Source organism: Microcaecilia unicolor, chromosome 7 (assembly GCF_901765095.1).
Source record: "Microcaecilia unicolor chromosome 7, aMicUni1.1, whole genome shotgun sequence".
NCBI lineage: Eukaryota > Metazoa > Chordata > Amphibia > Gymnophiona > Siphonopidae > Microcaecilia > Microcaecilia unicolor.
In genome coordinates this window covers 213,158,365-213,186,285 of record NC_044037.1, presented here as the reverse complement: position 1 = coordinate 213,186,285, position 27,921 = coordinate 213,158,365, and the positions used below count along the sequence as shown (strand labels likewise).

Sequence of the window (27,921 nt, the reverse complement as noted above, 5' to 3'; positions counted from 1 at the left end):
CTGAGAAAGTTCAGGCTTGGACAACTAGTAATTTACTAACATTTAATACCTAAAAAACTAGTTTATTATATTTTAGTGATACCCTGTCAGAGGTTCCTAAATACCTAAGGCTAAAATTGGGTGAACAAATTGATTATGCGACATCAGCTAAGGTATTAGGGGTTATTTTGGATTCTCAATTAACAATAGAAAATCAGATTAATAACCTTTGTAAAAAAAATATTTTTTTTTTTACATTTCGTCAATTAAGATCTTTAAAATCCATTTATACCCAGAGCATTTCCGACTGCTAGTTCAGGCATGTTGATGTCTCAGGTAGCCTATTGTAATGTTTGTATGTGGGTATTGCTAAAGATTAGAAATAGAATTCAACTTTGGCAGAACACGATTGCGAGAACGATTTTTGGCTGTAAAACATTTGACCATGTGACCCCGTTATTGAGGGACTTACACTGGCTGCCAATTGATGCTCGCATGGAATTTAAGGTAGCATGCTGGGTTTTTTAAATAATTAATAGTTGTTGCCCTCAGTTAGGGGTCCTTTTACCAAGCTGTGGGGAAAAAGGGCCCTGCGCTAGCAGCAGGGGCTGTTTTTCCCGAATGCTGCATTTCCTGCAGTCGGAAAAAGCCAAAAAAAATGGACTCATGATGAGATAACAGTTACAGCATGGCCATACGGCGGGGAGCCCTTACTGCCAACCATTGAGGTGGTAATAAGGGCTCTCATGATAACCCGGCAGTAACCAGGCAGTGCGCGGCGATGCCCGATCACCACCAGGTTAGCACCATGCAAGCCATTTCCATGGGTTGTCTTTGTCCCCCAGAAATGGTGCGCGCTAGGGGTGGGACTACCGCCGGCAGCCACGTTGGGCCAGCAGTAGTCCCGGAAGAGTGAACGGTAAGACCGCATTGGGCTTACCGCCACTCTGTAAATGGGACCCTGACTTACTTTTCCTACTGTTTGCTCTGCCTCTCATTTAGGATCTTTACTAAGTCTGGGTAGTCCTTCTCTATCTCAGGATCATTATAAATGCATTCATGAAAGTTCGTTTAACTATCAATCTAGTAAAATTTGGAACTCTATTCCAGTTCAATTATGGATACTTCCTAATTATTTATTTTAAATATCTTTTATTGGATTTCAATATAATACAATAGAAGCAAGAGCTCCCCACAGTTCAACAAGCAACATTTACAAATCATGGCAAAACTGGAGATGATGTTTAGGCAGTGGCGTACCAAGGGGAGGGGGCGGTGGGTGCGGTCTGCCCTGGGTGCACGCCTCTGGGGGGGGTGCCACGCATCTGTTGGCAATGCTCATTCCCTGCTCCCTCTGCCCCATAACAGGTTACTTCCTGTTCCGGGGCAGAGGGAGCAGGGAACGAGCGAAGCCGACAGGCGTGCAGCACCCCCCCCCCCCCAGCAGGTAAAAATGCACCCGGGGGGTGTTCTTTCGCCAGGGGGAGGTGTCCGTCCTTTTGCCCAGGGGGGGGAGGTGTCCTTTCGCCAGGGGTGGGGGGGTCACACTGCACCCGGGAGGGGGTGTCCTTTCACCGGGAGGAGGTGTCACACTGCACCCGGGGGGGGGGCGCATTGGCGATCCACCCCAGGTGTCAGCCACCCTAGGAACGCCACTGTGTTTAGGAAAGCGCTAAAAACATATTTAACAAATATATGGAAGATTAGTCATATATGCTTGTTATTATGTTAGTTTTTATTTTCCTGGATGCAACCCACTTTGATTCCAGGTTGATTTAGGTGGGATATAAAAAACAGGAACAGAACAAAATACACAATGCTCTTACATAGTACATGCAGGAAATTGTGCCTGCCTTGGAGCAGGTATACCTTTGCGCAAAACATTTACGCACTACTGAGGATTCTATTTCACAAAACCAACACACAGATAAAAGATTAAGGGGATCTTTTACTAAGGCACACTCAGGTTTTTAGTGCATGCTAAACGTTAGAGACTCCCATAGGAATGCCTTGGCGCCTCTAATGTTTAGCACACACCCAATTTTAGTACGCACTAAAAACATGAGCATGCCTTAGTAAGAAGGGATCAATATTTCTTAAATTTTAGCTACATACCTAGTTATAAAACTACCCTCTGTGGGGTTCCTGCCTTCACAATGCCTTTAACCCCATAGGCTAAAAGTGCAGAAATCTGAGCTAGGGATGGAAGCCAGGAGCTTGGCACAGCACCACAGACATTTATTCTCCTGCTGGGAAATGGGTTTTCTTCTAGCTTCTTTATTTTATATAAAACACCTATTCAAAAATGTTTTGCACATGGATGAGCAAAATGGAAAACATTGTTACTCCTAGATTTCAAACAAATTAAAACAGATTTTGTAAAGAATCAAAGCTCTTGACACTAAAAGGAGTAAAGGAAGTTGTCTTTTAGCTTTTGCCCTTTCTCTGGAATTTGTGTACATTTCAGATGTCAACATTCCACTACACAGACTCTTCCTGCTCTTCTGGTTGGAATGTATTTTATCTGCTTCAAAAGAAACCGCTCTTTCTACAAGATATTCCTCTGTATTTTCTTGGGGAGAGTGGAGGAGGTACTAATGCCGTAATTTGGTTTTGTTGAAAGGTTTCATTGTTATCTGAATTGAAGAAAGCTTGAGAACGTACATGGGATCTCTGAGGAAGGGATAGTTGATGATATGGTTGGGCAGACTGGATAAGACATATGGAAGTAAATTCAGTAAATGGCACCTAAAGATCAGAACCAAAAAAACAGCTTAGTGCTATTCTATAAATAGCGCTCAAAGTTAGGTGCTGTTTATAGGATAGCACTAAGCTCTGGGAACTGTGACTATATTTAGGTGTGACCACCTTGGTGTAAATCTCTGCACCTAAATTAGGTACAGATTCCCTTATTCTACAACAGTGCGCTTGCCAGAGGATGTGGTAGTGGTATCAGCGGTTCATGTATCCGGGTTTAAAAAAGGTTTGGACAAGTTCCTGGAGGAAAAGTCCATAGTCTGCTATTGAGATAGACTTGGGGAAGCCACTGCTTGCCCTGGGATTAGTAGCATGGAATGTTGCCACTATTTGGGTTTCTGCCAGGTACTTGTGGCCTGAATTGGCCACTGTTAGAAACAGGATACTGGACCACTGCTCTGACCCAGTATGGTTATTCTTACTTTCTAAATTGTGGGAATGCCCCTGATCTGCCCATGCCCTTCCTGTAGCCACACACCCTTTTTTGAGGTGTGCGGGGATCCAGACGCGTAAATATACATGCATAATTTTTAATTAATGCCAATTAGCACCATGTGCGCATGCCAGGGGGTGTCCAACCTTGGCCGTCACCAGGTTGGGTTTTCAGGATTTCCCCAATAGATATGTAGGAAATGTATTTGCATACAATGGAGGCAGTGCAAACAAATAGATCTCATGCATATTCATTGCTCTTACATAAACTGAGTAAATAAATTGCAATATAGCTGTATTCAATTACATATGTCTATATCCAAACAACTATGCTCATATTGAAAAACTTTCAATATTCAAACCACTTGAGTTAAAAAGCAAATAGGATATTCCCACTGGACTTATCACAACCACCCAATTACTACTATAAAACCTTAACACTCTAACATAACTAATACAACATATTTGCCTGACTCAAAATTACTCCGCAAACACCTGATCTATTGATAGCATACACATGGTGTCCACACCCAATCCTGATCAAAGATGTACTTATCCAGTGCTGAAGTACGATTGCTCCTTCCCAAAGTAATTCTTACATCCAACTGTATGTTATATCAATTGACCAGTTCATCCATCAAATATGGTGAAATCCTCCAGGGTCGGGAACTTGAACAACCACTGGCAGGTGTCCCATACATACGCCAGGCTAGTTGCACTTCGATATTTCAAGTCAGTAGAACCAGAAATCACAACTGGAAACCATGCAATGCTTTTACTACCGAACCCGATCGTTGATGTACAAGATTGTGTAATTGATTTACACTGTGGAATAAAAAGACTTGTCCCGTTTTTGAAGGCTCTTGGTAGTTTTTGTGGTGTGCTTTGTGCTTTGAATCCTCTCTGTGCTGTTTTGAAAGGCTATATGGCAAAGTTTACCTCTTTGCAGATGATACCAAAATCAGCAATAGGGTAGATACCCCTGATGATACGAGAAAAGATCTAGCAAAGCTTGAACAATGGTTCAGAATCTGGCAGTTCAGATTTAATGCCAAAAAATGCAGGGTCATATATTTCGGCTGCAAAAACCCGAGGGTATGGCACAGTTTAGGGGGTGAAGAACTTTTGTGCAGGAAAAAAGAGCGGGACTTGGTGTGATCAGATGTGATGATCTTAAGGTGGCCAAACAGATAGAAAAGGCGACAGCGAAAGTTAGAAGAATGCTTGTTGCATAAGGAGAGGTTTAGAATATTAAATACAGTTCTGGAGACCGCACCTTCAAAAATATATAAACAGGTTGGAGTCAGTCCGGAGGGTGGCTACTAAAATGCTCAGTGGCCTTTGTCTTAAAGCATATGGGGACAGACTCCAAGATCTCAATATGTATACTTTGAAAGAAAAGTGGGAGGGGGAGATATGATAGAGATGTTTAAATATCTTTGCTGCTTAAATGCACAGGAGGTGAGTCTTTTTCAATTGAAAGGAAGCTCTGGAACAAGGGGATAGATCAGAAGTAACATGATCTATCCCCTAGTGGAGGTGGTAGAGATGAAAACTGTATCTGGATTCAAGAACATTTGGGACAGGTACATAGGAAGAGATAGTAGATTGCATAGATAGGCAGACTGGATAGGCCATATGGTCTTTATCTGCCTTCATTTTTCTGTTTTTTGGATTCTATGCTAAACATGTAACATAATTAATTGGCATTAAATTGGCAAATAATTGGCAATAAAGACCAAGGTATTAACAACTAATTGGCACTAATTTGCAGTTGCACGTGTAACAGATGCTCCTATTCTATTAACAGCGTGCCTAACTTTTCTCATGTGCAATACAAAGGGGGCATTAATATGGAAGGGACATGTCCATGTCAAGGGTGTTTCAACTATTCTTGTGTGCACCTTATAGCATAGTTGCATTTATGCACCCAACTGCCGCATTTAGGCACTACCATTTATGCCAGCCATAGACACGGCACAAGTGGTCGCACTGAAGTTTGCCACATAACTAGCGTTCTATAACAGATTTGGTGCGCAACTCTGTCATTGTAGAATACTAGCTTGGAGCCCAGTTTTGCGGCCTAACGTTTAGCAACTGATCTTGAATTTGAACTATTGCACAGTGGAAACCTATTCTATAAGAGCATCTGGGTGCCCATCTGTACTCCATTACAGAATATTAGCGTAACCCAGTATTGGTATGCAGGGCTGCCTAGAGACTGAGCTAGGCCTGGGTCAGGGCCGCTGCTGCCCCCCCCCCCCCAAGGATCTCTGCTGCCTCCACTCCCTCCAGGATCACCGCTGCTGGCCCCCCCCCCCCCCCCCCGCCGCAACTCCACATACCTTGGCTGGCAGGGGAGGGTCCCCAGGCCCCACCAGGAGAAGAAGCCTTCCTCCAGCGCTGTTCTTCACTCCGCCACTTTGCCTGCCCAGATCCTCTGGCTGCTTTTCCCCTCACATTGCGCATGCTCAATTTCACCAAAACCGAGCATGCACGACGTTATGGGAAAAGCACCCGCAGGGCAGACAATGTGGCGGAGTGAAGAACAGTGCTGGAGGAAAGCTTCTTCTGCTACTGGGGCCTGGGGACCCCCACCAGCCAAACCAGAGGCCCCAAAGCCCTGTGTCTGCTCTTCCCCAGTCTCTAAGGGGAGCCCGGTGCCAGCGTTTTCTTTCTCCTGCTCCTGTCAGGACATGATCATCCGGATCCCGTCAGGAGCAGGAGAGAGAGACAGCAACCCTGGCACCAGACTTCTCTTGGAGGCTGGGCCTGGGGAAACTCCCCTCCGCCCCCCCCCCCCCCCCCACCTTGGCAGCTCTCTTGGTATGCCTAACATTTATGTGCACGAGATTACACCAGCCATAGACCTAGCATAACTGTGGCAGGAATGTGCATAGCTTACAGTTCTCTGTATTACACATGTAACTAGGAATGCCACCTGTGCTCCACCCATATACACACATTCTTGCATGTATGCCGAAGCTACATGTGCACTGTGTAGTATCCTATAAGGTACATATTTTGGACTAGATTTAGTAAATAGTCTGATTGAAAAAATTCTGAGCCGAGCTCTATTCTATAAACGGTATCCATATTTTATCGAATAGCACCTAAGCACCTAATCTACGCCTAACTTAAGGCACCTGCATTTATGCCTACTGAAACCAGGTGTAAATGCTTGTGCCAAATTAGGCAAAGATCGTGCGTATTCTATAAAAAATATGCATAAATCATAGAACAGTGTTTCCCAAGTCCAGTCCTAGGAGTACCCTTTGCAAGTCAAGTTTTCAGAATATCCACAATGAATATGCATGAACTTGATTTGCATACACTGCCTCCATTATAAACAAATCTCTTACATACAAATTCATTGTGGATATCCTGAAAACCTGACTGGCAAAGAGTACTCCAGAACCAGACTTGGGAAACACTGTCATAGAATGCCACTGAAACACCCCCTAAACACACCCCCTTGAAATTATGTGCTAAGAGAATTACACACACATCATTATAGAATACAGTATGCATGTAACTCCCAATTAAGGTCAATTAACACCAATAATTTGTTGTTAGCAGCCAATTGTTGGAGCTGATTGGCTCACTAATCAATTATGTTGTGGGCACAACTTTAGTCGCCATATATAGAATCCATAAGAACATATAAGAGTAGCCATACTGGGTCAGATCAATGGTCCATCTAGCCCAGTATCCTGTTTCCAACAGTGGCCAAGCCAGGTCACAAATACCTGGCAGAAACCCAAATCATGGCAAAACTCCATGCTACCAATCCCAGAGCAAGCAGTTGCTTCCCCATGTCTATCTCAATAGCAGACTATGGACTTTTCCTCCAGGAACTTGTCCAAACCTTTTTTAAACCAAGATGCGCTAACTGCTGTTACTACATCCTCCAGCAAAGAATTCCAGAGCTTAACTATTCACAAAGTGAAAAAAAAATATTTCCTCCTATTGTTTTAAAAGTACTTCCATGTAACTTTGTACTTTTTGAAAAAGTAAAAAAATCGATTCCCTTCTACTGGTTCTACACCACTCATGATTTTGTAGACCTCAATCATATCTCCCCTCAGCTGTCTCCTTTCCAAGCTGAAGAGCCCTAACCTCTTTAGTCTTTCCTTATATGAGAGGAGTTCCATCCCCTTTTCATTTTGGTTGCTCTTCTTTGAACCTTTTCAAATTCTGCTATATCTTTTTTTGAGATACAGCGGCCAGAACAATGCAATACCCAAGGTGAGGTCACACCATGGAGCGATATAGAGGCATTATAGTATTCTCGGTTTTATTTACCATCTCTTTCCTAATTATTCCTAACATCTGTAACGAAACGTCTTTCCTAGCATCCTAGCCACTCACCTGTGGTTCCCCACAGCCACTTAGAGGGTGTATCCTCAGCACAGTTCAGGTCAGCCTGCACCTGCCACTTGTGCACTACACTAGCACCATCTTCTCAACAACTGGGTCACAACTGCCGCCCTCAAATTATCCCCCGTGTTTTCTAGGTTACTGGAGCCACACTCCCTGTGGTCCCACATTTCCCAGAAAGCACTCACAGACCCAACACAGACTGGGGGGTTAAGGACTAAATTCAGTAAATGGTGCCTAAAAAATCCACGTGGAGCGCTATTCTATAAACTATGCTCCAAGTTGAGCACCATTTATAGAATAGCGCCAATTTCTGTACCAAACTTCAGGCATGAGGATTCTGGTACATAATTTAGGTGCAGATTCCCGGGATTCAGTAATACTACATGTATTTTTAGTGAATGCCCCGATCTGCCCATGCTTCTCCCAAGGCCATGCCCTCTTTTGAGTTGCGCACTATAAAATTTGCAAATGATCTTTATAGAATAGTGCTGAGCAAGATGTGTGCATCAATCCAAATTGTTGCCAATTAATGCAAATAATTGATTGTTAGCACCCAATTATTGGCACTAATTGGCTTGTTAGCCAATTTAATTATGTGCAACATTTATAAAATCTGGGGGTAAGTGCGCATTGTGCCCAGGCTTCTCCCATGTGCACACCCTTTTGCAAACATATACTATGCAAGATATGTACATATATACAGAATAACATTTAGGCAGGAATTTTATAGAGTACCCCTTAGTGCTGCATTAGCATGCGCTGTTAGTACATGCACATAGTAACAATTACTGAATTGACATGACAGCACGTGCTAATTCACAAACTAGCTACACAGTCCATTATGGGATAGGAAATGGGCAGGGAATTGAAATTAGTGTATGGCAGTACACTGCACACTCCCACTGTTGTTAACTGTGGCTGCACATAAACAGCAATTCTATAACTAGGGGGCTGATTCACAAAGCTTAGCATGCTAGCAACGTCCAATTTAGACTGGTTCTAACCAGTTTAGCTTTCACGTTATTCAGTGAGTAATGTACCAAAGGTTTCTGAAGCGAACTTACTGTTCGCAGTAGCAGCCAAATGATAACTATATGCAAAAGTACTAAACGAGCTGATTAGTGTTAAGATGAGCATTTCAAGCAATACGTAATTTCCGAGTGATGCATGGAAAGGAGCGCCTAACTTTAACATGTGAAATTTTCCAGAAGGTCTGGAGCTGTCATAGCATGATGGTGACTTCTCGATGGAGCAGTCTGCTGTCATATTTGCACATGTGTGTCCCACACATAACAGCACTGTGAAAAAGTTGTCATGGAACCAAAAAAAAAAAAAAAAAAGACTGAAGCACGTTGTGGAGGCACGTCCACGGCACCCGCAGCTGGAAAAAAAAAGCTACACTCAGCATTCATATATGCAAGTTAAAACAATGAATCCCCCGAGGTGTAAAAGTTGTTGTGCAACCCTACAAAAAAGAAACTGTAAAAAACGTTGTCATGAAACTACAAAAAAAGGCTGAAGCATGTTGTGAAGACATGTCCACGACACATGTTGTGGAGGCGTGTCCACAGTACACACATTGTAGCTTTTTTTCTTGGGCATGCATATAGCATCGATGCTTATCGAGTGAAGTTCTACGGATGTGCTGGGCACTTTCCCTACTTACTGAGCTGTTTGCTGAAATAGCATGTAGTTCATTTGCATGCACTTTCCTTTGAGCATCACTTGCTATTTTGAAATTGATAACTTCAACCGTGGATCTACACACACGTGATTTTTAACGGTGTGTAGAACGGTGATTTTTGAGCATCAGCCCCTAAGTGCTCATGGGTATGCACCTTTTTGCATGCGCAAGTGCAGTGAATGTAGCACTTAACATGTGTAAGGAGCCTATGTGCTTAAGTGCTACAGCGTGCAAACACAAAGGGGCATATATGTGGGCAAAGCATGAGCAGATCTCCCAGTTATGCGCGGAACTTACAGAATATTCTAAGTTACCTGCGCCCTTGCCGCATTTAGGCACCTGAAGTTATACCAGGTCTATGGCTTGGTGTAACTGTGGGTGCTTCAGTGGCGTAGTTATGGGTGGGCCTGGGCGGGCACAGGCCTACCCATACTTGGCTCAGGCCCACTCAGCGGTGGCACCCCACATCAATATTTCTCCTCTTCTGCAGCATCCCAGCACCTGCCCACCTGTCACTGAACCCCATCCCTCCCTGGTGTACCTTGCAAGTGTCCCCGTCACCTGCAGTGATTTAATTATTGCTGCCTGCGCCGGCTCTACAGGCTTCCGTCGGCCGGGTCCTGCCCTCGCTTTCATCGTTTCCTGTCTGTCAGGACCCAGCCGGTGCAGGCAGCAATAATTAAATCACTGCAGACACTAAGGATGCCTGTAAGGTACACCACGGAGGGACGGGGTTCAGCAACGGGCAGGCAGATGCTGGGACGCTGCGGAGGAGGAGAGATGTTGATGTGGGTAGGTGAAAAAAATCTATATGTTTTTTTTTATATCTCCAGGTGTCGGAGCTGTGGAGTGCCATGTCATATGTGTCGTGGAAGGGCCTATCCAAGTTAGCTCTGGGTCCTTCCAAAATACTGGGTCTGGCTATGCCACTGGGGTGCTTAAATGTAAGGCATGCCAATGCTGGGTTATGCTCATATGCTATAACAGTATCTGGTGCCCAGATGCCATTATAGAATAGACTCTCACTGTACAGCATCAGCCTGCCTAAAAGTAGGTGCCCACTTATAGATTTGCCACCCTAATGTGTGATCAAGAACTTTTCTGTCTGGTAATTCTGGGGTAGATTCAATAAATGGCATCCAAAGAGGGGTATTTTCGAAAGAAACGTCCAAGTTGCGATTTGGACGAACTTGCAAAACGTCCAAATCCAGGGGCGGGGAAAACTGTATTTTCAAAAAAAGATAGATGTCCATCTTTTGTTTCGAAAATACCGTCAGAGAAGTCCAAATCCTAAAATTTGGACGTCCCTAGACATGGACATTTCTGACTTTCGGCAATTTTCAAAACCAAAGACGTCCATGTCAAAAACGTCCAAATGCAAGCCATTTGGATGTGGGAGGAGCCAGCATTTGTAGTGCACTGGTCCCCCTGGCATGCCAGGACACCAACCGGGCACCCTAGGGGGCACTGCAGTGGACTTCAGAAAATGCTCCCAGGAACATAGCTCCCTTACCTTGTGTGCTGAGTCCCCCCAAAACCCACTACCCCCAACTGTACACCACTACCATATCCCTTACGGGTGAAGGGGGCACCTATATATGGGTACAGTGGATTTGTGGTGGGTTTTGGAGAGCTCGCTGTTTCCTCCACATATGTAACAGGTAGGGGGGGTATGGGCCTGGGTCCGCCTGTCTGAAGTGCACTGCAGTACCCACTAAGACTGCTCCTGGGACCTTCATGCGCTGTCATGGACCTGAGTATGAGATCTGAGATTGGCATAGAGGCTGGCATGACATATTTTTAAAGATGTTTTTTGAGGGTGGGAGGGGGTTAGTGACCACTGAGGGAGTAACAGGAGGTCATCCCCGATTCTCTCCGGTGGTCATGTGGTCATTTTGGGCACCTTTTTGTGCCTTATTCGTAATAAAAACACTTCTGGGTGAAAACGTCCACGTGTTTGTCAGGGACATCCTTGCTTTTTTCGATTATGAATCAAAGACGTCCAAGTGTTAGGCATGCCCAAGTCCCACCTTCGCTACTCCTCCAACACGTCCCCTTCAGATTTGGACATCCTTGCGACGGACTGCATTTGGAGACGTCCAAAATCGGGTTTCGATTATACCAATTTGGACATCTCTGGGAGAAGGCGGTCCATCTTCCGATTTATGTTGAAAGATGGATGTCCTTCTCTTTCGAAAATCAGCCTGAAAGTGAGGCACTGAAATGATGCACGCTAAGCTAGCATTCTGTAAAGGGTGCTGTGCACAGAACGACCTTTACAGAATACTAGCTTAGCACGAATTTCGCACCTAACTTTGGGCACAAACATTTATGCCTGCCAAAGGCTGGTATAAATGCTCGCATCCAACTGATGGCAGTTAGGTGCGCAAATCCTGGTATTCTAGAACATCACACCTAACTTCTGGAAAACTCCCTGACTCGCCCATGCCCCTCCTATGGCCATACCCCTTTGGAGTTGCGTACTAAGAAATTTAGGCACACATGTTATAGAATAGGGCAGAGGGCAGATCCGCATGTAGCACCTAATTACTGACAATTAAGTGCTTGTCAATGCTTATAATTGTTATTGCTTAATTGGCTAATCAGTTTACACGTGGATCTGTGATCCATGTCCAAAATTGCATGCCCAAATTTGGGTGACTTATACAGAATCCGACGGACAGTGTGGGTGTTTGTTTGTTTTGTTTTTTGTCTTTTTGCATCTGACATGCAGTAAAACTTTACTGCACTTTAGTATTCAATGCCCTCTTCCATCAAGACTCATCAGATGCTTTGAGAGTCAGCTTCTTTCATTTGTCCATGCTATGATCATTGCCTCTCTATCAACTGGCTGTTTCCCTGTTGTTTGGAAGGCAGCCTTCATCAAGCCAACTATCAAGGATTCCAAAGTAGGCCCCTCTGCTGATACTAACTTTCGCCCAATTGCTCAGTTACCATTCCTGTCCAAAACAATGGAAAGAATAGTATTTACCCAATTTGAGGATTTCTTAGACGCACATAACATACTTCACCCTAATCAAATAGGTTTCTGCAAACTGCACAGTACAGAAACATCTCTCCTAGGACTCACTTCACATATTTTGCAGAGTTTGGATACAGATACCACTGTCATACTCATCTGCTTAGAACCTTTGGCCGCATATAATACAGTAGATTATAATCTAATCTTATCCCGACTTCATTCTATTGGTCTTCCTGATACAGTATTGGATTGGTTTTCATCCTATTTCCATGATTGAAAAAACATGGTTCAATGGCAAAACCAAACTTCTGATCCCTATACTCTCAGCTGTGGGGTTCCACAAGGGTTTATATTTACCCTAACCCTACTTAGCATATATCTGTCTCCAGTTCTGACACTAGTATAATCACTTGATCTTATTCCATTCATTTCTGCTGACAACACACAGATATTAGCAAAACTGCCTTCCAATACTGCCTCTGGAATAGCTGATCTTGATATTAGGGTAACAAGCATAGCAGACTGGTTACACTCTAGCAAACTGAAACTCAATCCAGACAAGTCTAAGCTGCCTGTATTTGGTCGCACATACGTACCACCCCACCCTGCACCAATCCTGCTCTCAGGGATCGTCATACCGGTGGTGGATGCCATCAAAATTCTGGGAGTAACCTTCAACAGTTCCCTGACTTTTGCAGTGCACGTCACTAATGTAGTTCGAGCATGTTACTTTAAACTCTGCGTGATTTATCCAGTTTGACATCTTTTCACCACCTCTGCACTTTGTATTTTCTTCATTACTGCAACTCACTGCTTCAAGTCTCTAGGGCCCAAGATAAATATTGCTTGTAACTTGTGCAAAGCTCGGCTGTATGGCTCCTGATGAATTCTTGCAGGCATGACCATGTCACACCCTACCTCTATAATGAGTACTGGCTCCCTATTTCTCAATGGATTACCTATAAATTAGCTCTTCTGATTTTTAAGGTGCTCTACTCTGGTCAGCCTCCTTATCTTGCTCATTTACTGACACCGTACATGCCCCAAAGAGACTTATACTCTTCTACTGATAACCTGTTACTTGGGCTCTCCTTGAGGTGTGTTTGCTTTACTACCATCCTTTCCAAGATTCTTGATGTAACTGGCCCCCAGCTCTGGAATTCTCTTCCACTCCAACTCCGTTTAGAAACCAACCTTGATAAATTCAAGGTTAAGGCTGCTGACAGATTTAAGGCTGCTTTTGAGTCCGGGCCTTCTTGAGTCCCACCAAATACTATTGAGTCCTCGGACTTTATTTTGAGCTCTTTTGAGCTCTGCCTTTGCGACGGCTTGGTAGACTGTGTGTTTGTGACTGCCTGTTGATGTTGCAACACAATGCTTTCTTATCTAAGTTCTCCTACTCCTCAGGCTGTCCTATTATTATTTTTGTAGCTCTTTTCTATCTTCATATTTGATTGTAAACCGCTCAGACGGTATATACGTATGATGCGGTAAACCAAGAATAAATAACTTGAACTTGAAGGCCCTGTGTATCTGGTCCTAAACTCCACCTTCTTTCCACTTGCTGGACTGCCTCTTCAGTCCTGAGTAAAATGATGCATGTTGTCAAGTGATATATGTACTTCTTAAGCAGGTATTGGGTTGCCAAAACACAGCTCTGTGTCGAGTCTAATTTACACTAGCCTTTTAATAAACTTTTACATTTTTATCCACGGGGGTCCTTCTGTTTTTACAACTGGAAGTCCATTGGTCCTTCCCTACTCTTCTTGTGCCCCAATTTCCCTGGGTGCAATGCTTTTTGTTATTGATAGAAAGGGCTTTGAATTTTGACTTCTGTACCTTAAAATCAGAATAATTAGGAAAGGCAGAAAATTTTCACTCCATACACATTTAAAAGAACTTGCATGCCTTAAATTTCTCAAATAAAACACATTTTCTACAATCCCAATAAGACTCCTCACCCATAATACAAAACTGTCCCTCACTATTATAATAGGTGTTTTTGAAAAAGCCAGGTTTTCCACCTCCTACAAAAAAGAAAATAGGATTGTTCCTTCCTTAATTCTGTTACAGAGGTATGGACCCTTACCTCCTGCAGTCCCCTCTTTAGAAACCCTAAGTCTGAAGTGTAGTGATGGAACTTTCAACAACAATTCCTTCTCTGACCTTAAATCTCTTCCCAGAGTATAAGGCTCTACCTTATCAAAGGGAGTCATCCCATTTAATAATTTAAATATGGTAAGAATAAGTCTTAAAACTCACTCTCACCTGAATGGGGAGCCAATATGCTCTTACAAAATATGGCGACACTACCTCTTGTCTTTTTTCCTCCCCATATCAGTGGTTAGGGTGGTAGACTTTGGTCCTGAGGAACTGAGTTCAATTCCCACTTCAAGCACAGGCAGCTCCATGTGACTCTGGGAAAGTCACTTAACCCTCCATTGCCCCATGTAAGCCACATTGAGCCTGCCATGAGTGGGAAAACACATGTAATAAAAAATGTACAAATGTAATAAAAAAAATGTGTATGCTGCATCTACAGAAACATTTATTCTATCACACTGTTGGTTTTGCTGGGCAATGGAGAAGTGTCAAGGATCTGTTCAGTAAGCTGATGAAAAGTTGATCTACAGCTCTGAACTGTCATCTATAGGATGAAGAATGACTATAAAGTGGATGAACTTCTGCCACAAGTGTGGTCTGAAAATTTACAAGTGGATAGATACTTCAATTCAATCATTCATCAAAAAAAACAAAAAACTAAGACTTACAGCATTTAAAATAACCCAGTGTTGCACAATACAATGCATAAGGGGTCACAGAGGGCCAAGGCTGAAAAGAATCTAGGTGCTGAATTTGAAATCTGGGTTAGGGAGAGAAGGGATAGCACTGACTCAAGAAGAACTTAATTTTGTTGATCTGTGTTTGGAGGGGGGAGGCATGATGTATTTTCAGACAGTATTAAGCACCCATCTTAGGCTAGGTAGTGGTTGCAAATTTTCCTAAACCTAACTAGACAAATATCTAGTACCCTACCCACCCCTACTCCTCTAAGTCAAGCCCTGAGTAGCTTCTGAAAATTATTCAGTAGCCCACCTTTTTGATGCTGCTTTTAACTCCTAGCTCTTACTCACTTGTTCAGTACCCATGGTTTATCATTCCCACCTTAATAATTCTCTTATCTCTTATTTGTTCTGTTTGTCTGTCCTAATTAGATTGTAAGCAGGGACTGTCTCTTCATGTCCAGTATACAGCGCTGCATACGTCTAGTAGCGCTATAGAAATAAGTAGCAGTAGTAGATGTTAATTGCATTTGTAAAGTACCTGAGAAAGTAGTTTTCCATGGACTTAGTGACTCAACCCATATACATGGTTAAAAATCAAATTTAGAATGAGATTTTAAAGATCTACTGTATAAATCAATATAAAAATACTCACCACCACCACCTCTACAGTTCCCATTATTAGAATCCATAGGGAAATCCGGCATTGAATCTTAGAATATATAAAGAAATGTTAATATTGACTTTAGTAGATTTTTACACACTGAATAATTCAGTTTTGCATCTGCCTATCAGAGATCAGTTCTTTAAAAAGGAAAATAAGGCGAATGTAAACCAAAAGACAAACTTAAGAGGTTACATTTCTAAGAAGATCTGTGCTAAATCGTTTTTATTGTGAATGTTTTAATGTATTAAAGCTAATATAAAAAATTTAACCAAAAAAGGGAGAAAGTAAGTTACATTTTATTTACTTCTGCTCTTTAACTGATTTGAACTTTAGCTGCTAATTAGAACAGGAAAATATCCATGGTCAGCAATAGTCCAGAACTGGGGAACAAATTTACTTAGCAATAGGCCATTTTTTTTTTTTTCGGGACCACTTACACAATCAGACACAAAGGAGCATTTGCCTACTGTGTATCAAAATCCACTGCCACGGGACACACTGAGTCAATAAAGGATTCCACATTCCCCAATATATGTTATTTCTAGGTCTGTTGTTTTTGAATATAACTGGTGGGACGACTATACCACAGTCTGGATAACAGTGAGGAAAAGAGACAAGTTATTTCTCAGTCTGTTGTTTTTGAATATAACTGTATTTTTTGGCATTACCTTCAGTATTTTGAATAAACTGATTACAGAGTTCCTCAACTAGGGTTTGTAGGGACTTCCTTTAAGGTTTTCCACACTCTGTTTTCTTTTGATATTCACAAACAACTTTATTGCTAATTTGTTTCATAATTAAATTGAAAGGGTTTCCAAAGTAAGGATGCTGTATAGAGCATGATAGTGAGCTGATACTACAGCTAGACTCACTAATAAACAGGCTCGGCTAAAGGATTAGCATATACTGAATTCTCCTTGTGTTTCCCTTCTTTTATATATTTAGTTATTGAAAATACATATATTGGGGAGTGTGGAATCCTTTATCGGCTACCCTATAATACCATATTGGGATTGAATTAGTAAAGCAGTAATAGATGAAGTGTCTCTCCCTTGGGATTTTTATAACTGGTAATGGGACACACTGAGGCATCCTTTGCCGATCAATGTGTGCTAAAAAAATAGTTGTTGTTTTTTTGGCACAGGAGGCATGGCTATGGGCAGAGAGTAGGCGTGCCCCGTGATAATCGGATAGCAAGGGTACATTGCCGCACACTGACAGATTAGCACAGGTGTAGAACCAAAGCCCTTACTGCCTAGTAAATAAGTGGTGATTAGGGCTCCCACACCAATGGCCATGCGCTAATTGGGAAATTAGTATGTGGCCATTACAGGAAATTAGACAAATGCAGCCATTTTACCACTGCACTCAAAGTGGCCATAACGAGCAGAAAACCCCTGCACTATAAACAGCGCTGGCCACTTTTGAGCGTGGCTTAGTAAAAGGGCCCCAATATTTGTCTCTTTATGGAATCATAGGGGAATATTGTTTGGTTAGATCATAACATATGAGATGCGGTTAACAGAATCTGCGTGGCAACTAGATCAACCCAAACTTATAAGTCCTTTCAGATCTAGGTTCAAATCCAGCTCAGAGCAGAAAGGACTAAAAAAATGGACTACTTGCAGTGGTGTACACTGGGCAGGGTGATGGGGGCAGTCCGCCCTGGGTGCACACCGCTGCAGGGGTGCAGAGAGCAGCCGCGTGCCTGTCGGCTCGGCTGGTTCCCTGCTCCCTCTGCCCCAGAACAGGTTACTTCCTGTTCCAGGGCAGAGGGAGCAGGGAGCCAGTGGAGCCGAGAGCTGCGCAGCTGATGCACCGGGGGGGGGGGGTCATTGTGCCACGGGGGGGGGGGGGAGTGCCGCACTGCACCTGGGGGTGTGCGCTTTGGCGATCCGCCCCGGGTGGCAGCCGGCCTAGGATCATCACTGACTACTTGTAACTGGGCTGACACCACCAGCTCATTTCAGGAGTCGTAGCAGAAGCAAGATTCCAAAAAAGCAGTGAATTCTATTACATATCTTGCGATAATTATATAGAATCTAAAACATGTTTAATGATGTGCCTTTACTTTATCAGAAAGTAAATCAAGTAGATAAGACTATTAAAATAAAATTGATAGGGTCAGACCAGTGACTTAGTGGCATTTCTTTGTACTGCCCTGTGGCGGGGGGTGGGCAGGTCACCAGTATGAACCCTGAGCTGCACCCCTTGTCAGCTGGACACGGAGTTCAAGACTCAGGGGAAAGGGGAGTCATGGGCATCATTAAGGGAGACTTCCAGTAACCAGATTTAGAAGGCAGAAGGCACTCTGGTGCACAGCTCCCCGACTCAGGACCACTGCTGCAATGATCAGACCAGGAAGAGAGTGAACAGACTCTACTAATATGAGGGGGGAAACCTTCAGGTAGGTGTAAATGAAGGTCATGACACCAGAATCCCAGCAAAGGGGAACGGGAAAGGGGATTGGATTTGATACACCAAATTTGTGTGGTTACAATCAAAGGGGGTCTTTTATTAAGGCACGTTCACGTTTTTGGTGCATGCGAAAATTGGGCACACGCTAAACGTTAGAGACGCCCATAGGAATGCATTGGAGGGGCATAATCGACCAGAAACGCCTATCTCCATGGGCGTTAATCTCCGAGAACGGGTCCGTGAAGGGGCGGAGTGAACCGTATTTTTTAAAAAAAATAGACGCCCATGCTTTATTCGCCAAGGTGCGAGCTGGGCGTTTTTGCTTTTCACCGATAATGGAAAATGAAATCGCCCAGCTCAAAAACGAATAAATGCAAGGCATTTGTTCGTGGGAGGGGCCAGGATTCATAGTGCACTGGTCCCCCTCACATGCCAGGACACCAACCGGGCACCCTAGGGGGCACTTTTACAAAAACAAAAAAAAAGGTAAAAGAGCTCCCAGGTGCATAGCACCCTTCCCTTGGGTGTTGAGCCCCCCAAATCCCCCTCAAAACCCACTGCCCACAAGTCTACACCAGTACTATAGCCCTAAGCGGTGAAGGGGGGCACCTACATGTGGGTACAGGGGGTTTGGGGGGGTTGGACGACTAGTAGCATTAAGCAGCACAATTGTAACAGGTAGGGGGGGGATGGGCCTGGGTCCACCTGCCTGACGTCCACTGCACCCCCTAACAACTGTTCCAGGGACCTGCATACTGCTGCTTGGGAGGAGGGTATGACATTTGAGGGTGAAAGTAAAAAGTTGTGAAACATCATTTGTTGTGGTGGGAGGGGGTTAGTGACCACTGGGGGAGTCAGGGGAGGTCATCCCCGACTCCCTCTGGGGGTCATCTGGTCATTTAGGGCACTTTTTGGGGCCTTATTCGTCAAAAAACAGGGTCCAGGAAAAGTGCCCTAAATTCTAGCTACAAACGTATCCATTATCGGCGAAGGGCGCCCATCTCTGTTCAGGTGATAACCACGCCCCAGTTCCGCCTTCACCACGCCTCCGACACTCCCCCGTCAACTTTGTCCGCATCCGCGACGGAGTGCAGTTGAAAGCGTCCAAAGTTCGGCTTTCGATTATGCCGCTTTATTTGTTTTTGTGAGAAGAACGCCCATCTCCCGATTTAGGTCGGAACTTGGGCGTTATTCTCGTTCGATTATAAGCTGGTTGGTGTCTCTAACATTTAGCGCACACCTATTTTTAGCGTGTGCTAAAAACATGTGCGTACCTTAGTAAAAGACCCCCAAAGTGATTTAGATTGTAAGCTCTTTTGAGCAGGGACTGTCTTCTTCATGTTCAATTGTAAAGCGCTGCGTACGACTGGTAGCGCTATAGAAGTGATTTATAGTAGTAGTAGTAGAAGTGGTTTATATATTATATACAGGTATGTAGAACTTCTTCCAAATGAGAATAAAAGGCCCGAGAGCTGGTCTCGACAGGCCCCGTTAAACGACGGCTGGCCCATTCGAGACAGTTCTGCAAGGGCACGAGCGAGGGGAAGGGGTGAGTGGTGCCACGGGTGACGCGCATGAAGGACACGATGTGAGTGGCCAGTTTAAAAGCTGCTCCCTTGGCAGGCCTCGAGGGGGGGCGCTATTGGTGCACGGCAGCGTGGAGGGGCGGGGCTAAGGGGGAGCATAAAAAGAGCTCCTCCGAGGATACGGGCGTTGTCCTGTTCCTCGGAGGCGGTTCGCCCACCCTCCCGCCCTGGCATGGAGTGTGTGGTTGGGAGGAGGTGGTAGGAGAGGCAGTTTCCTGGTTGTGTTTTTTCATTCCAGCAGATGGCCTGGGAGTTTCGTTGCAGCAGCAAAAAGAAGCAATCAAACCCCGAGCTACAGGAGCTATGGCTCATGGGGGCTGAGCCAGGGCGTGACAGGCGGGTCAGGTGACCCGGAAGATGTGCGGAGGTCCACACGGATCAGGGCCCTTGCTGGTAGGGCGGGGCCTGGAAGAAATTGCTGCTTTGCTAATATGGTGAGCGGCAGAGGGGGGGCTAACTGTTGTTGTTACGCCTGAACATATGTAGCTCGGGGTGGGGGTGGGGGGTCACATTGTTTATTCCTGTTTATTCATGTTAATTAAGTTTATGAAGTACATGGTTAATAAAGCAAGCTGCGGCCTATGGTTACCCAACTCTAGTGTCGGAGAGTTATTGGGGGGGGAGCAAGGGCGGAAGGAGAGGGGGTAAGAAGCCTTCACTCGACCCTACTTGTCCCTCTAATTACTGACCCATCTCCCTCCTTCCTTTTCTCTCCAAATTACTTGAGCGTGCTGTTCACCGCCGCTGCCTTGATTTTCTTTCCTCACATGCTATTCTTGACCCACTACAATCTGGTTTTCGCCCTCTCCACTCAACCGAAACTGCGCTTACTAAAGTCTCCAATGACCTATTACTGGCTAAATCCAGAGGTCAATATTCCATCCTCATTCTTCTTGATCTTTCCGCTGCTTTTGACACTGTCGATCACAGCATACACCTCAGCTCGAAACCTTGGGGTCATCTTTCACTCTTCTCTCTCCTTCTCTGCTCATATCCAGCAGATTGCCAAGACCTGTCGTTTCTTTCTTTACAACATCCGTAAAATCCGCCTCTTTCTTTCCGAGCACTCTACCAAAACCCTCATCCACACCCTTGTCACCTCTCGTTTAGACTACTGCAATCTGCTTCTTGCTGGCCTCCCACTTAGTCACCTCTCCCCTCTCCAGTCGGTTCAAAACTCTGCTGCCCGTCTCATCTTCCGCCAGGGTCACTTTACTCATACTACCCCTCTCCTCAAGACCCTTCACTGGCTCCCTATCCGTTTTCGCATCCTGTTCAAACTTCTTCTACTAACCTATAAATGTACTCACTCTGCTGCTCCCCAGTATCTCTCCACACTCGTCCATCCCTACACCCCTTCCCGTGCACTCCGCTCCATGGATAAATCCTTCTTATCTGTTCCCTTCTCCACTACTGCTAACTCCAGACTTCGCGCCTTTTGTCTCGCTGCACCCTACGCCTGGAATAAACTTCCTGAGCCCCTACGTCTTGCCCCATCCTTGGCCACCTTTAAATCTAGACTGAAAGCCCACCTCTTTAACATTGCTTTTGACTCATAACCACTTGTAACCACTCACCTCCACCTACCCTCCTCTCTTCCTTCCCGTTCATATTAATTGATTTGATTTGCTTACTTTATTTATTTTTTGTCTATTAGATTGTAAGCTCTTTGAGCAGGGACTGTCTTTCTTCTATGTTTGTGCAGCGCTGCGTATGCTTTGTAGCGCTATAGAAATGCTAAATAGTAGTAGTGGTAGTAAGTGAGGTTGAACGGAGTCCCAGCTCCAAGGTTTAAAGAGGTCCAAAATCAATTGATAAATGTGCATACCCTTTTTCAGTTCCTTCTAAAATATATTAGATTGCACTAACCCACTCTCATTTTCTAGGATCTAAACTTATGAAACTCTGTAAGACGGGGTATAGCCATAGATGAGCCTGGGTGGGCAAAGTCCCTCCAGTTTGAAGTCAGACCTAAGCAATCAGTGAGTGGCAGCAGCACAGACAATTGTCAAGAGACCTCAAGGGGATGACAACATTTGTGCTGCGTTGGCCCGCTCAAGTTAAACTCTGGAGCCACCAAAAACTTAGTTCTGGCTACCCACTGACTGTAAGGGTGGCAGTATAACTTAGCAGGCACTGTACAAGCACCTTGAGTTTGGGATTATAAACACAGATTATCATTATGCTGAAAAGTTACAAAGTAATCCAAATCCAGTTGAACTATTGCTTACCAGAAGTAATTAGAACAGAAATATTTTCCAAACTAGAATCTTATCATAGTTTTCTTTATGTAGTTCAGGCTACTAGACGTATATATTTAATAAGATCAGGAAGCCAATACACAGAACTGTCTGAAAATCTTGTGCAGCGTTGCTCTGTGCACCTATAAATGGAGTGCAACTGATTTCCTAAAGAAGGCAAAAAGGAATAATTTTGTTGGGCTTTTGTATTGCTTTTATTTAACAATATTTATTCTTTCATATATTTCTTATAGAACTCAGGTCAATAAAAAGCACTGAGATGTCCTGGGTGACCCTGAAAACTCCTGCTCCACATATTTTTTTGCCCATTTTAATAAAAATGTTAGCTGAAAACCCTGCCCTACCTTATTAAATTCTCAATCTATTAACAGAGCACGTCAAGAGAGTATGTAAGACAGTGTTACTTTTCTGAACTGACTTCAAAGAAGAACAAACGATTTGGGGGAAGGGAGGAGGAAGTACAGGGGGAATGAAAAGGGGCGATTGAGGAGGCAGGACAAGATTTCCTTGAAGTCGTTTGAAATAAATATCTCATTCATGGGGGAACATAAGCGTAATATGATCCTAATTGTCATTACAATTGAAAAAAGAAAAAGACATTAGCCAGACTCTGTGAAGTGGCTTGTAACAGCAACCGGGGAGTTTGGGGAAAGCTTGTTTCCTTTAACTTTATCTAGATTTGTGAGGCTTTTAGTCATCAAGTTCAATTAATGGATGCTTCTAAAGAACGTTCCGGTTTTGCGCGAAATAAAATAGGCATCTTCAACATCTCCATTCGCATTTAAGAAATTGTTATGTTGGTGATTTAAAAAGATGAGCAGCAATTCACTCAGCCAAAACCCGAGGAGCAAGAAAGGTGAATAGCCAGATGTACCGGATTTTAAAGATCTGAGAAACCATTGAAATGAACCACATAATGAAAATGTCCTGCTCAAAACGCCTACTTTGAGCAACAATTTCAAATTATAGGGCCTTTGTAAACCTGTTGATCAATAATATTGCAAGTTAAACCTAATTACCAGTAGCCTGTTTGAACTGAAGGAAACTCATAGCACTTACATTTTCAGTATGACTTTCGGCAATTTAACTGAACAGTGTAACAAAATCTCTGGTGGCAGACCTGTTTGCTAACCTCCACTGCTTTGCATTAAGACAAAAATGCCACAAATGATTATGGAAAGGCAGCGAGTATAGGAACTCAAATTAAGCAAAAACAATCGAAAACTGTTGGCTTGCGATCTAATTTTCACTTACAAGGGGCCAATTCTACTCGACTATGCACAGTTCCCTTAGTACATGTTAATTTATGGGGAGAGTTATGATACTGTCCATCGCCCTCACCTTCTTCATTGGCAGCTAAGTGCCTTTCATTTTGTAGCCTAATGAATAGCCCGGGACAGGTTGATATTTGCGTGGTTGACTTATCCTGCTGTCCACGGAGAACCCCTGTTACAGGTAAGTAACCTCACTCTATTCCTTATCAGAGACAGGGGCACTGAAATCTGAAAGCATCCCATTCACTGTAAAAAAAAAAAATGATCTGAAGGCTTTTAATTCCTTTAACAATGAATTAGAATAGTGGGGTCAGAACAGTTCTCGGTGCCCAGTTTAGCCTGGGATACTCACCGGGGCCGTCCGCCGTGACTATGGCCTCGGGCGAGATGCAGACGCCTTGGTCATAGACGGGCAACTCCTCGCACGCCAGGCTCTCGGGCCACACGTGCTGGTACTTGATGAGAACCGGCTCGCAGCCGGCCCGGGCTCTCTCGCACACCGATTTGCAAGGCTTGATGGGCTCGTGCTGGAAGTCGATGGTACAGATGGGGGCATACATGGCACAGAGGAAGAAGCGCAGGTCCGGGCTGCACTGGGTGTCCAGCAGCCCTTCGAACTGCTCGATGGCCAGGATGGCGTTGGCCTGGGTGCTGTGGTGCAGGTGGTTTGGCATCTTGGTCATGTTCCAGGGCATGGGTTTGCACATGGGGATCCGCACCGGCTCGCAGGCTGCCCCGTGGGCACCAGGCGCTGGGCTGAGCAAGACGCCAGCCAGGAGCAGCAGCAGGGAGAAGGGTCCAGAAGAGACCATCCTGCACAAGGGCAAAGATCGACCTAACCAGACGCGCAGTCCATACACGAAAACAACAAAGCTACGTTCCCCTGTTCCTAGACGCCTAACTTCCCTTTTTCACCTGAGCAGATCTGACACAGTAATCTGATGAAAACCCTCAGATTCAGGCTGTCTAGCGGCGCAGTTCATTGATGGATCAGTAATCGGCTCTGGCGGTGGTTGGTTTGAGATGCGCAGCTCAAGTTGTGGAAGCGCCCGACTAACTTGGAAGGGGAATGTTTTGAAAACGAAAAGGGATCCTTGAAAACTGAGCTTTTGCAAGTTATCCGTTCACCTCCACAGAGGACTGTGAGGGAAGATTCCTGCGGAAAGTGAGCCCCCTTCTCTCCCGGCCGGTGCTGTCCTTTCCAAATGAGCCCTTCATCTAACCTCCGGTTCTTTTCACTTTCCCACCTCCTGGCCCCTCCCCTTTCACTAGTGAGATTGGGGGCTGTCTGCTGCCATTATTAGTGCTTTCACTCCTCAGCTACTGTTCCAGCCACCGGGCAGCTGCAAATGTAGCCTCAGGTTTTCTGGATGAATTCTTGGAAAAGTAATGCAAGGGCAGGAAAGCCCATCTGTAATACAATAACAAGTTTGTGAACGAGAAAAGCAGCGCGTCGGAATACTCTGCAACATACAAAGAGGCTAAAAATCTTGGAGGTATGGGAGGAAGGAAAAGAGAGCAGACAGAAGTAGTAATGGAACAAATATATGTGTTCAAAAAACCTCAAATTATCCACAGGACAAAAGTCATTTTGGAAAAAAAATGTGGGTTTTTAAAGAAATATGTCAGCTTTGCAGTGGCATTTTATTTTTTATTTATTTATTTATTAGGATTTATTTACCGCCTTTTGAAAGAATTCACTACGAATTATACGTTTCAGACTTAGATTGTGTTTGTATAAAAGTTGGGCCCTAAGATCATGACGAGCAGAATAAAGGATCTGCTGTGTCTGTCAGTCCCGTGGAAACAATGGGTCCCTTACCCAAGTCTTCACATTTCTAAGAAATGAATTCATTAGAAGCCTCCCCTCCCCCAGATCTTGGGTGAAAACCAGAGCCAGGCTGAAGGAAGGGAGCCCTCCCCCCCCCCCCCCCCCCCCCCCCCCCCCCAGTGCAGACAAGTTTTCTCTGGGATAAAGGAGAGAGGACCTCTCTCCTCCGTCTGCCTGCCTCTTTCACTCAGACAGAGGCTGAGAAACAGACACTCCACCTTTTTTTCCTTCCTCATGTAAAGCAAGAAATTTCAGTCCTGACATGAAAGTAAGGGAAATAAACTAGGAACCCCCTGATTTAGAAGTTTACCATCTAATATAACCAAAACAATAATTTCTTCTACCAACAAATTTAAAGCTCCTCTCTAATGGAAGCTACATCTTTTTCTTTATGATGCAGTCTCTGATATCCCACTCTGTTGAAAGCATTTTCAAAATAATAATTTAAATATATTTTACACTTGGAGAGCATCATAGCTGATAAACAGTTTATAGATAAATAGGAATCAGGAAATGAGATAGAAAATAATATGTTGAAAAACAATATTTGAACTTTTTTTAAACATAAGACATGTTTAGCTAATGATTTTTTTAAACTATAGAAAACCAATAAAATGTGTGACATTCTGGGTAGCCTGGATTCAACCCTCCATTAATGGCTCTGAAAAATGTTGATTTTGCCCTTCTCTTATGCCCCCTCCTCTAAATCTCACAAAAAATGGAGCCCTTCAGAGTAAAAGTGGGCCATGTTGACTTTTTGCATTATTACAGCTATGCAATGATTCCTAGCCTCTATGGCCTAAAGATTTAGAAGAAAAATTGGGCCATGTCCATACCTAACCAGTTCTGCCATCTGCCATGCTCTACTTTCTTCAAAGTCTTTGGAACAAGAATGGCCTAAGTTCCTAATTTCTACAAAAGAATAGATTCAGTTCTGCTCTCCATCAGCCTGTTCACATTTGTGGCCCCTTTCTGTGTGAGAGATGTTGCCAGACCAGGCCATCATTTGCTCCAGATGTAGCTTTTGCACAAGACTGGGAGACCTGCTGACCCATCAAATTGACCAGCTCCATTAAATTAACCACTCTCCTTCTAGTTTTGGTTTCACAAAGTGTATGCAGCAGCTGGCCTGGTGGTCTTCTCAGGTTTTCATCAAAGCCTCTGGGAAGGGAAAAAGGGGGTGGGGTGCCCTGGTGTCTCTGACATGTACCAGTTCACCTGCCACCATGTCAATGTTGGGGGCCAGCAGATACTGTTGATCCCTTCTTACAAGAAAACTGCAGGGTATAAAATTGATGTCTGAGATTTCAGCTGATTAAAACCTTGCTTAAGTAGGACAAACTTCTTTCTGAAAACTTTAGTGCAATGAATTTAGCTAACTACATTAGCAAATATTTGTAATCCATTTCACATTTACTTGTACAGGAAAACAAATTTTATCCAGAATGGATGGAACTAGACTAGTGATCTTCACTATTTTTGAAGCAGGGTCCACGTTAGCCAAAAGACGTCAGCATGAGAACTAGAACCAGTGCTGGATAAAGTGGATGTTGCCCAGAGTGCTGGACAATAAAAGGGGTGGAGGGGTGGGGTCCCTCTTCAATGAGATAACCAGTCCCACTGCTCAGGTGCACTCGGAGTAATATGTGTAAATACAATGAAGTTTGATTCTCCAGACCAGTGGTTCCCAACCCTGGTCCCAGAGTCACCCTAGCCAGTCACATTTTCAGGATATCCACAAAGAATATCCATGACAGAGATTGTCATGCACTGCCTCCACTGCATGCAAATCTCTCTCATGAATATTCATTGTGGATATCCTGGAACCCTGATTGGCTGGAGTGCCTCAGGACCAGGGTTGGGAACCTCTGCTCCAGACTCTCTCTCTCCCTCAGCCCATCTTGGCCTTCCCTACTCAGATTTCCTACAACATTCTCTTCTCCCAATACACACTGTCCCCCAACCTTATCCCAATTAATCTCAATTCCCATCAGCCTCTCCTCCTAGTCACTTACCATCATCCTGTCCCCAATCCATCCAACCTGCATCTCTCCCTGATTTGTTAATGCTCCATGACTTTTACCAGAGTCTTGTTGCAGGCACTACCTCTGGGACAGCTGTTCTGCTTTCTTCTAGCATCATATTGTTCTCAGTGAGTTTGACTTGAACAGTGTCCAAATGTCTTCACTGTTTACACAGTCTTGCAAGAATATTATGGGAGTTTGTATGCTGCATAACTCAAACTCACTGAGGGGTCGTTTTACTAAAGCTTAGCACATGCTAACAAATATACCTATGGGCTTCTTAGAATTTAGCGCACTCTAAGCTATAGCAAAAGGGCTACTGAATGATGTACAGAACAGCTTTGAATAGCAGGATTTCTAGCTTGAATTTCCATAGTTGACAGTTGTCATTACTGAACTTTGCCACTATAAATTTCATATTTAAGAAATTTATAACCCACACTATAAAACTGCTATCTTGAATTTCCTTATTGACAGTTCTCATTATTGAACTTTGCCACTGTAAATTTAATATTTAAGAAATTTATAACCTAAGCTATTTACAATTCTAGGCAGCACTAGTAAAGATCCCCTATGAATTGCATACACAGGGGATCTTTACTATAGTGCAGTAGGATTTGCATGTACTACACATTAACAGCAAAACTTAATATGCAGTAAGACTATCCTGCTTATAATCGAACGAGAAAAACGCCCAAGTTCCGACCTAAATCGGGAGATGGGCGTTTATCTCACAAAAACGAATAACGCGGTATAATCAAAAGCCGAATTTGGACGCTTTCAACTGCACTCCGTCGTGGATGCGGACAAAGTTGACGGGGGCGTGTCGAAGGCGTGTCGAAGGCGGAACTGGGGCGTG

The 27,921-nt window shown here is 44.0% G+C and overlaps 1 protein-coding gene across 2 annotated transcripts in view; it reads right to left on the bottom strand.

The window, feature by feature from the left end:
* Window positions 1–24,394, bottom strand: part of FRZB (frizzled related protein) — a 53,478-nt gene extending 29,084 nt beyond the window's left edge. The window contains exons 1-2 of one of the 2 annotated variants that reach the window (XM_030209472.1): window positions 23,560–24,394; window positions 15,657–15,713 (exon numbers count right to left, since the gene is read on the bottom strand). In XM_030209472.1, coding sequence (XP_030065332.1) covers window positions 15,657–15,713; window positions 23,560–24,019 — 517 coding nt within the window. In that variant the 5' untranslated portion in view covers window positions 24,020–24,394. The remainder of the gene's footprint in view (window positions 1–15,656; window positions 15,714–23,559) is intronic. The other variant, XM_030209473.1, reaches the window with a different exon arrangement.
* Window positions 24,395–27,921: the final 3,527 nt, after the last annotated feature.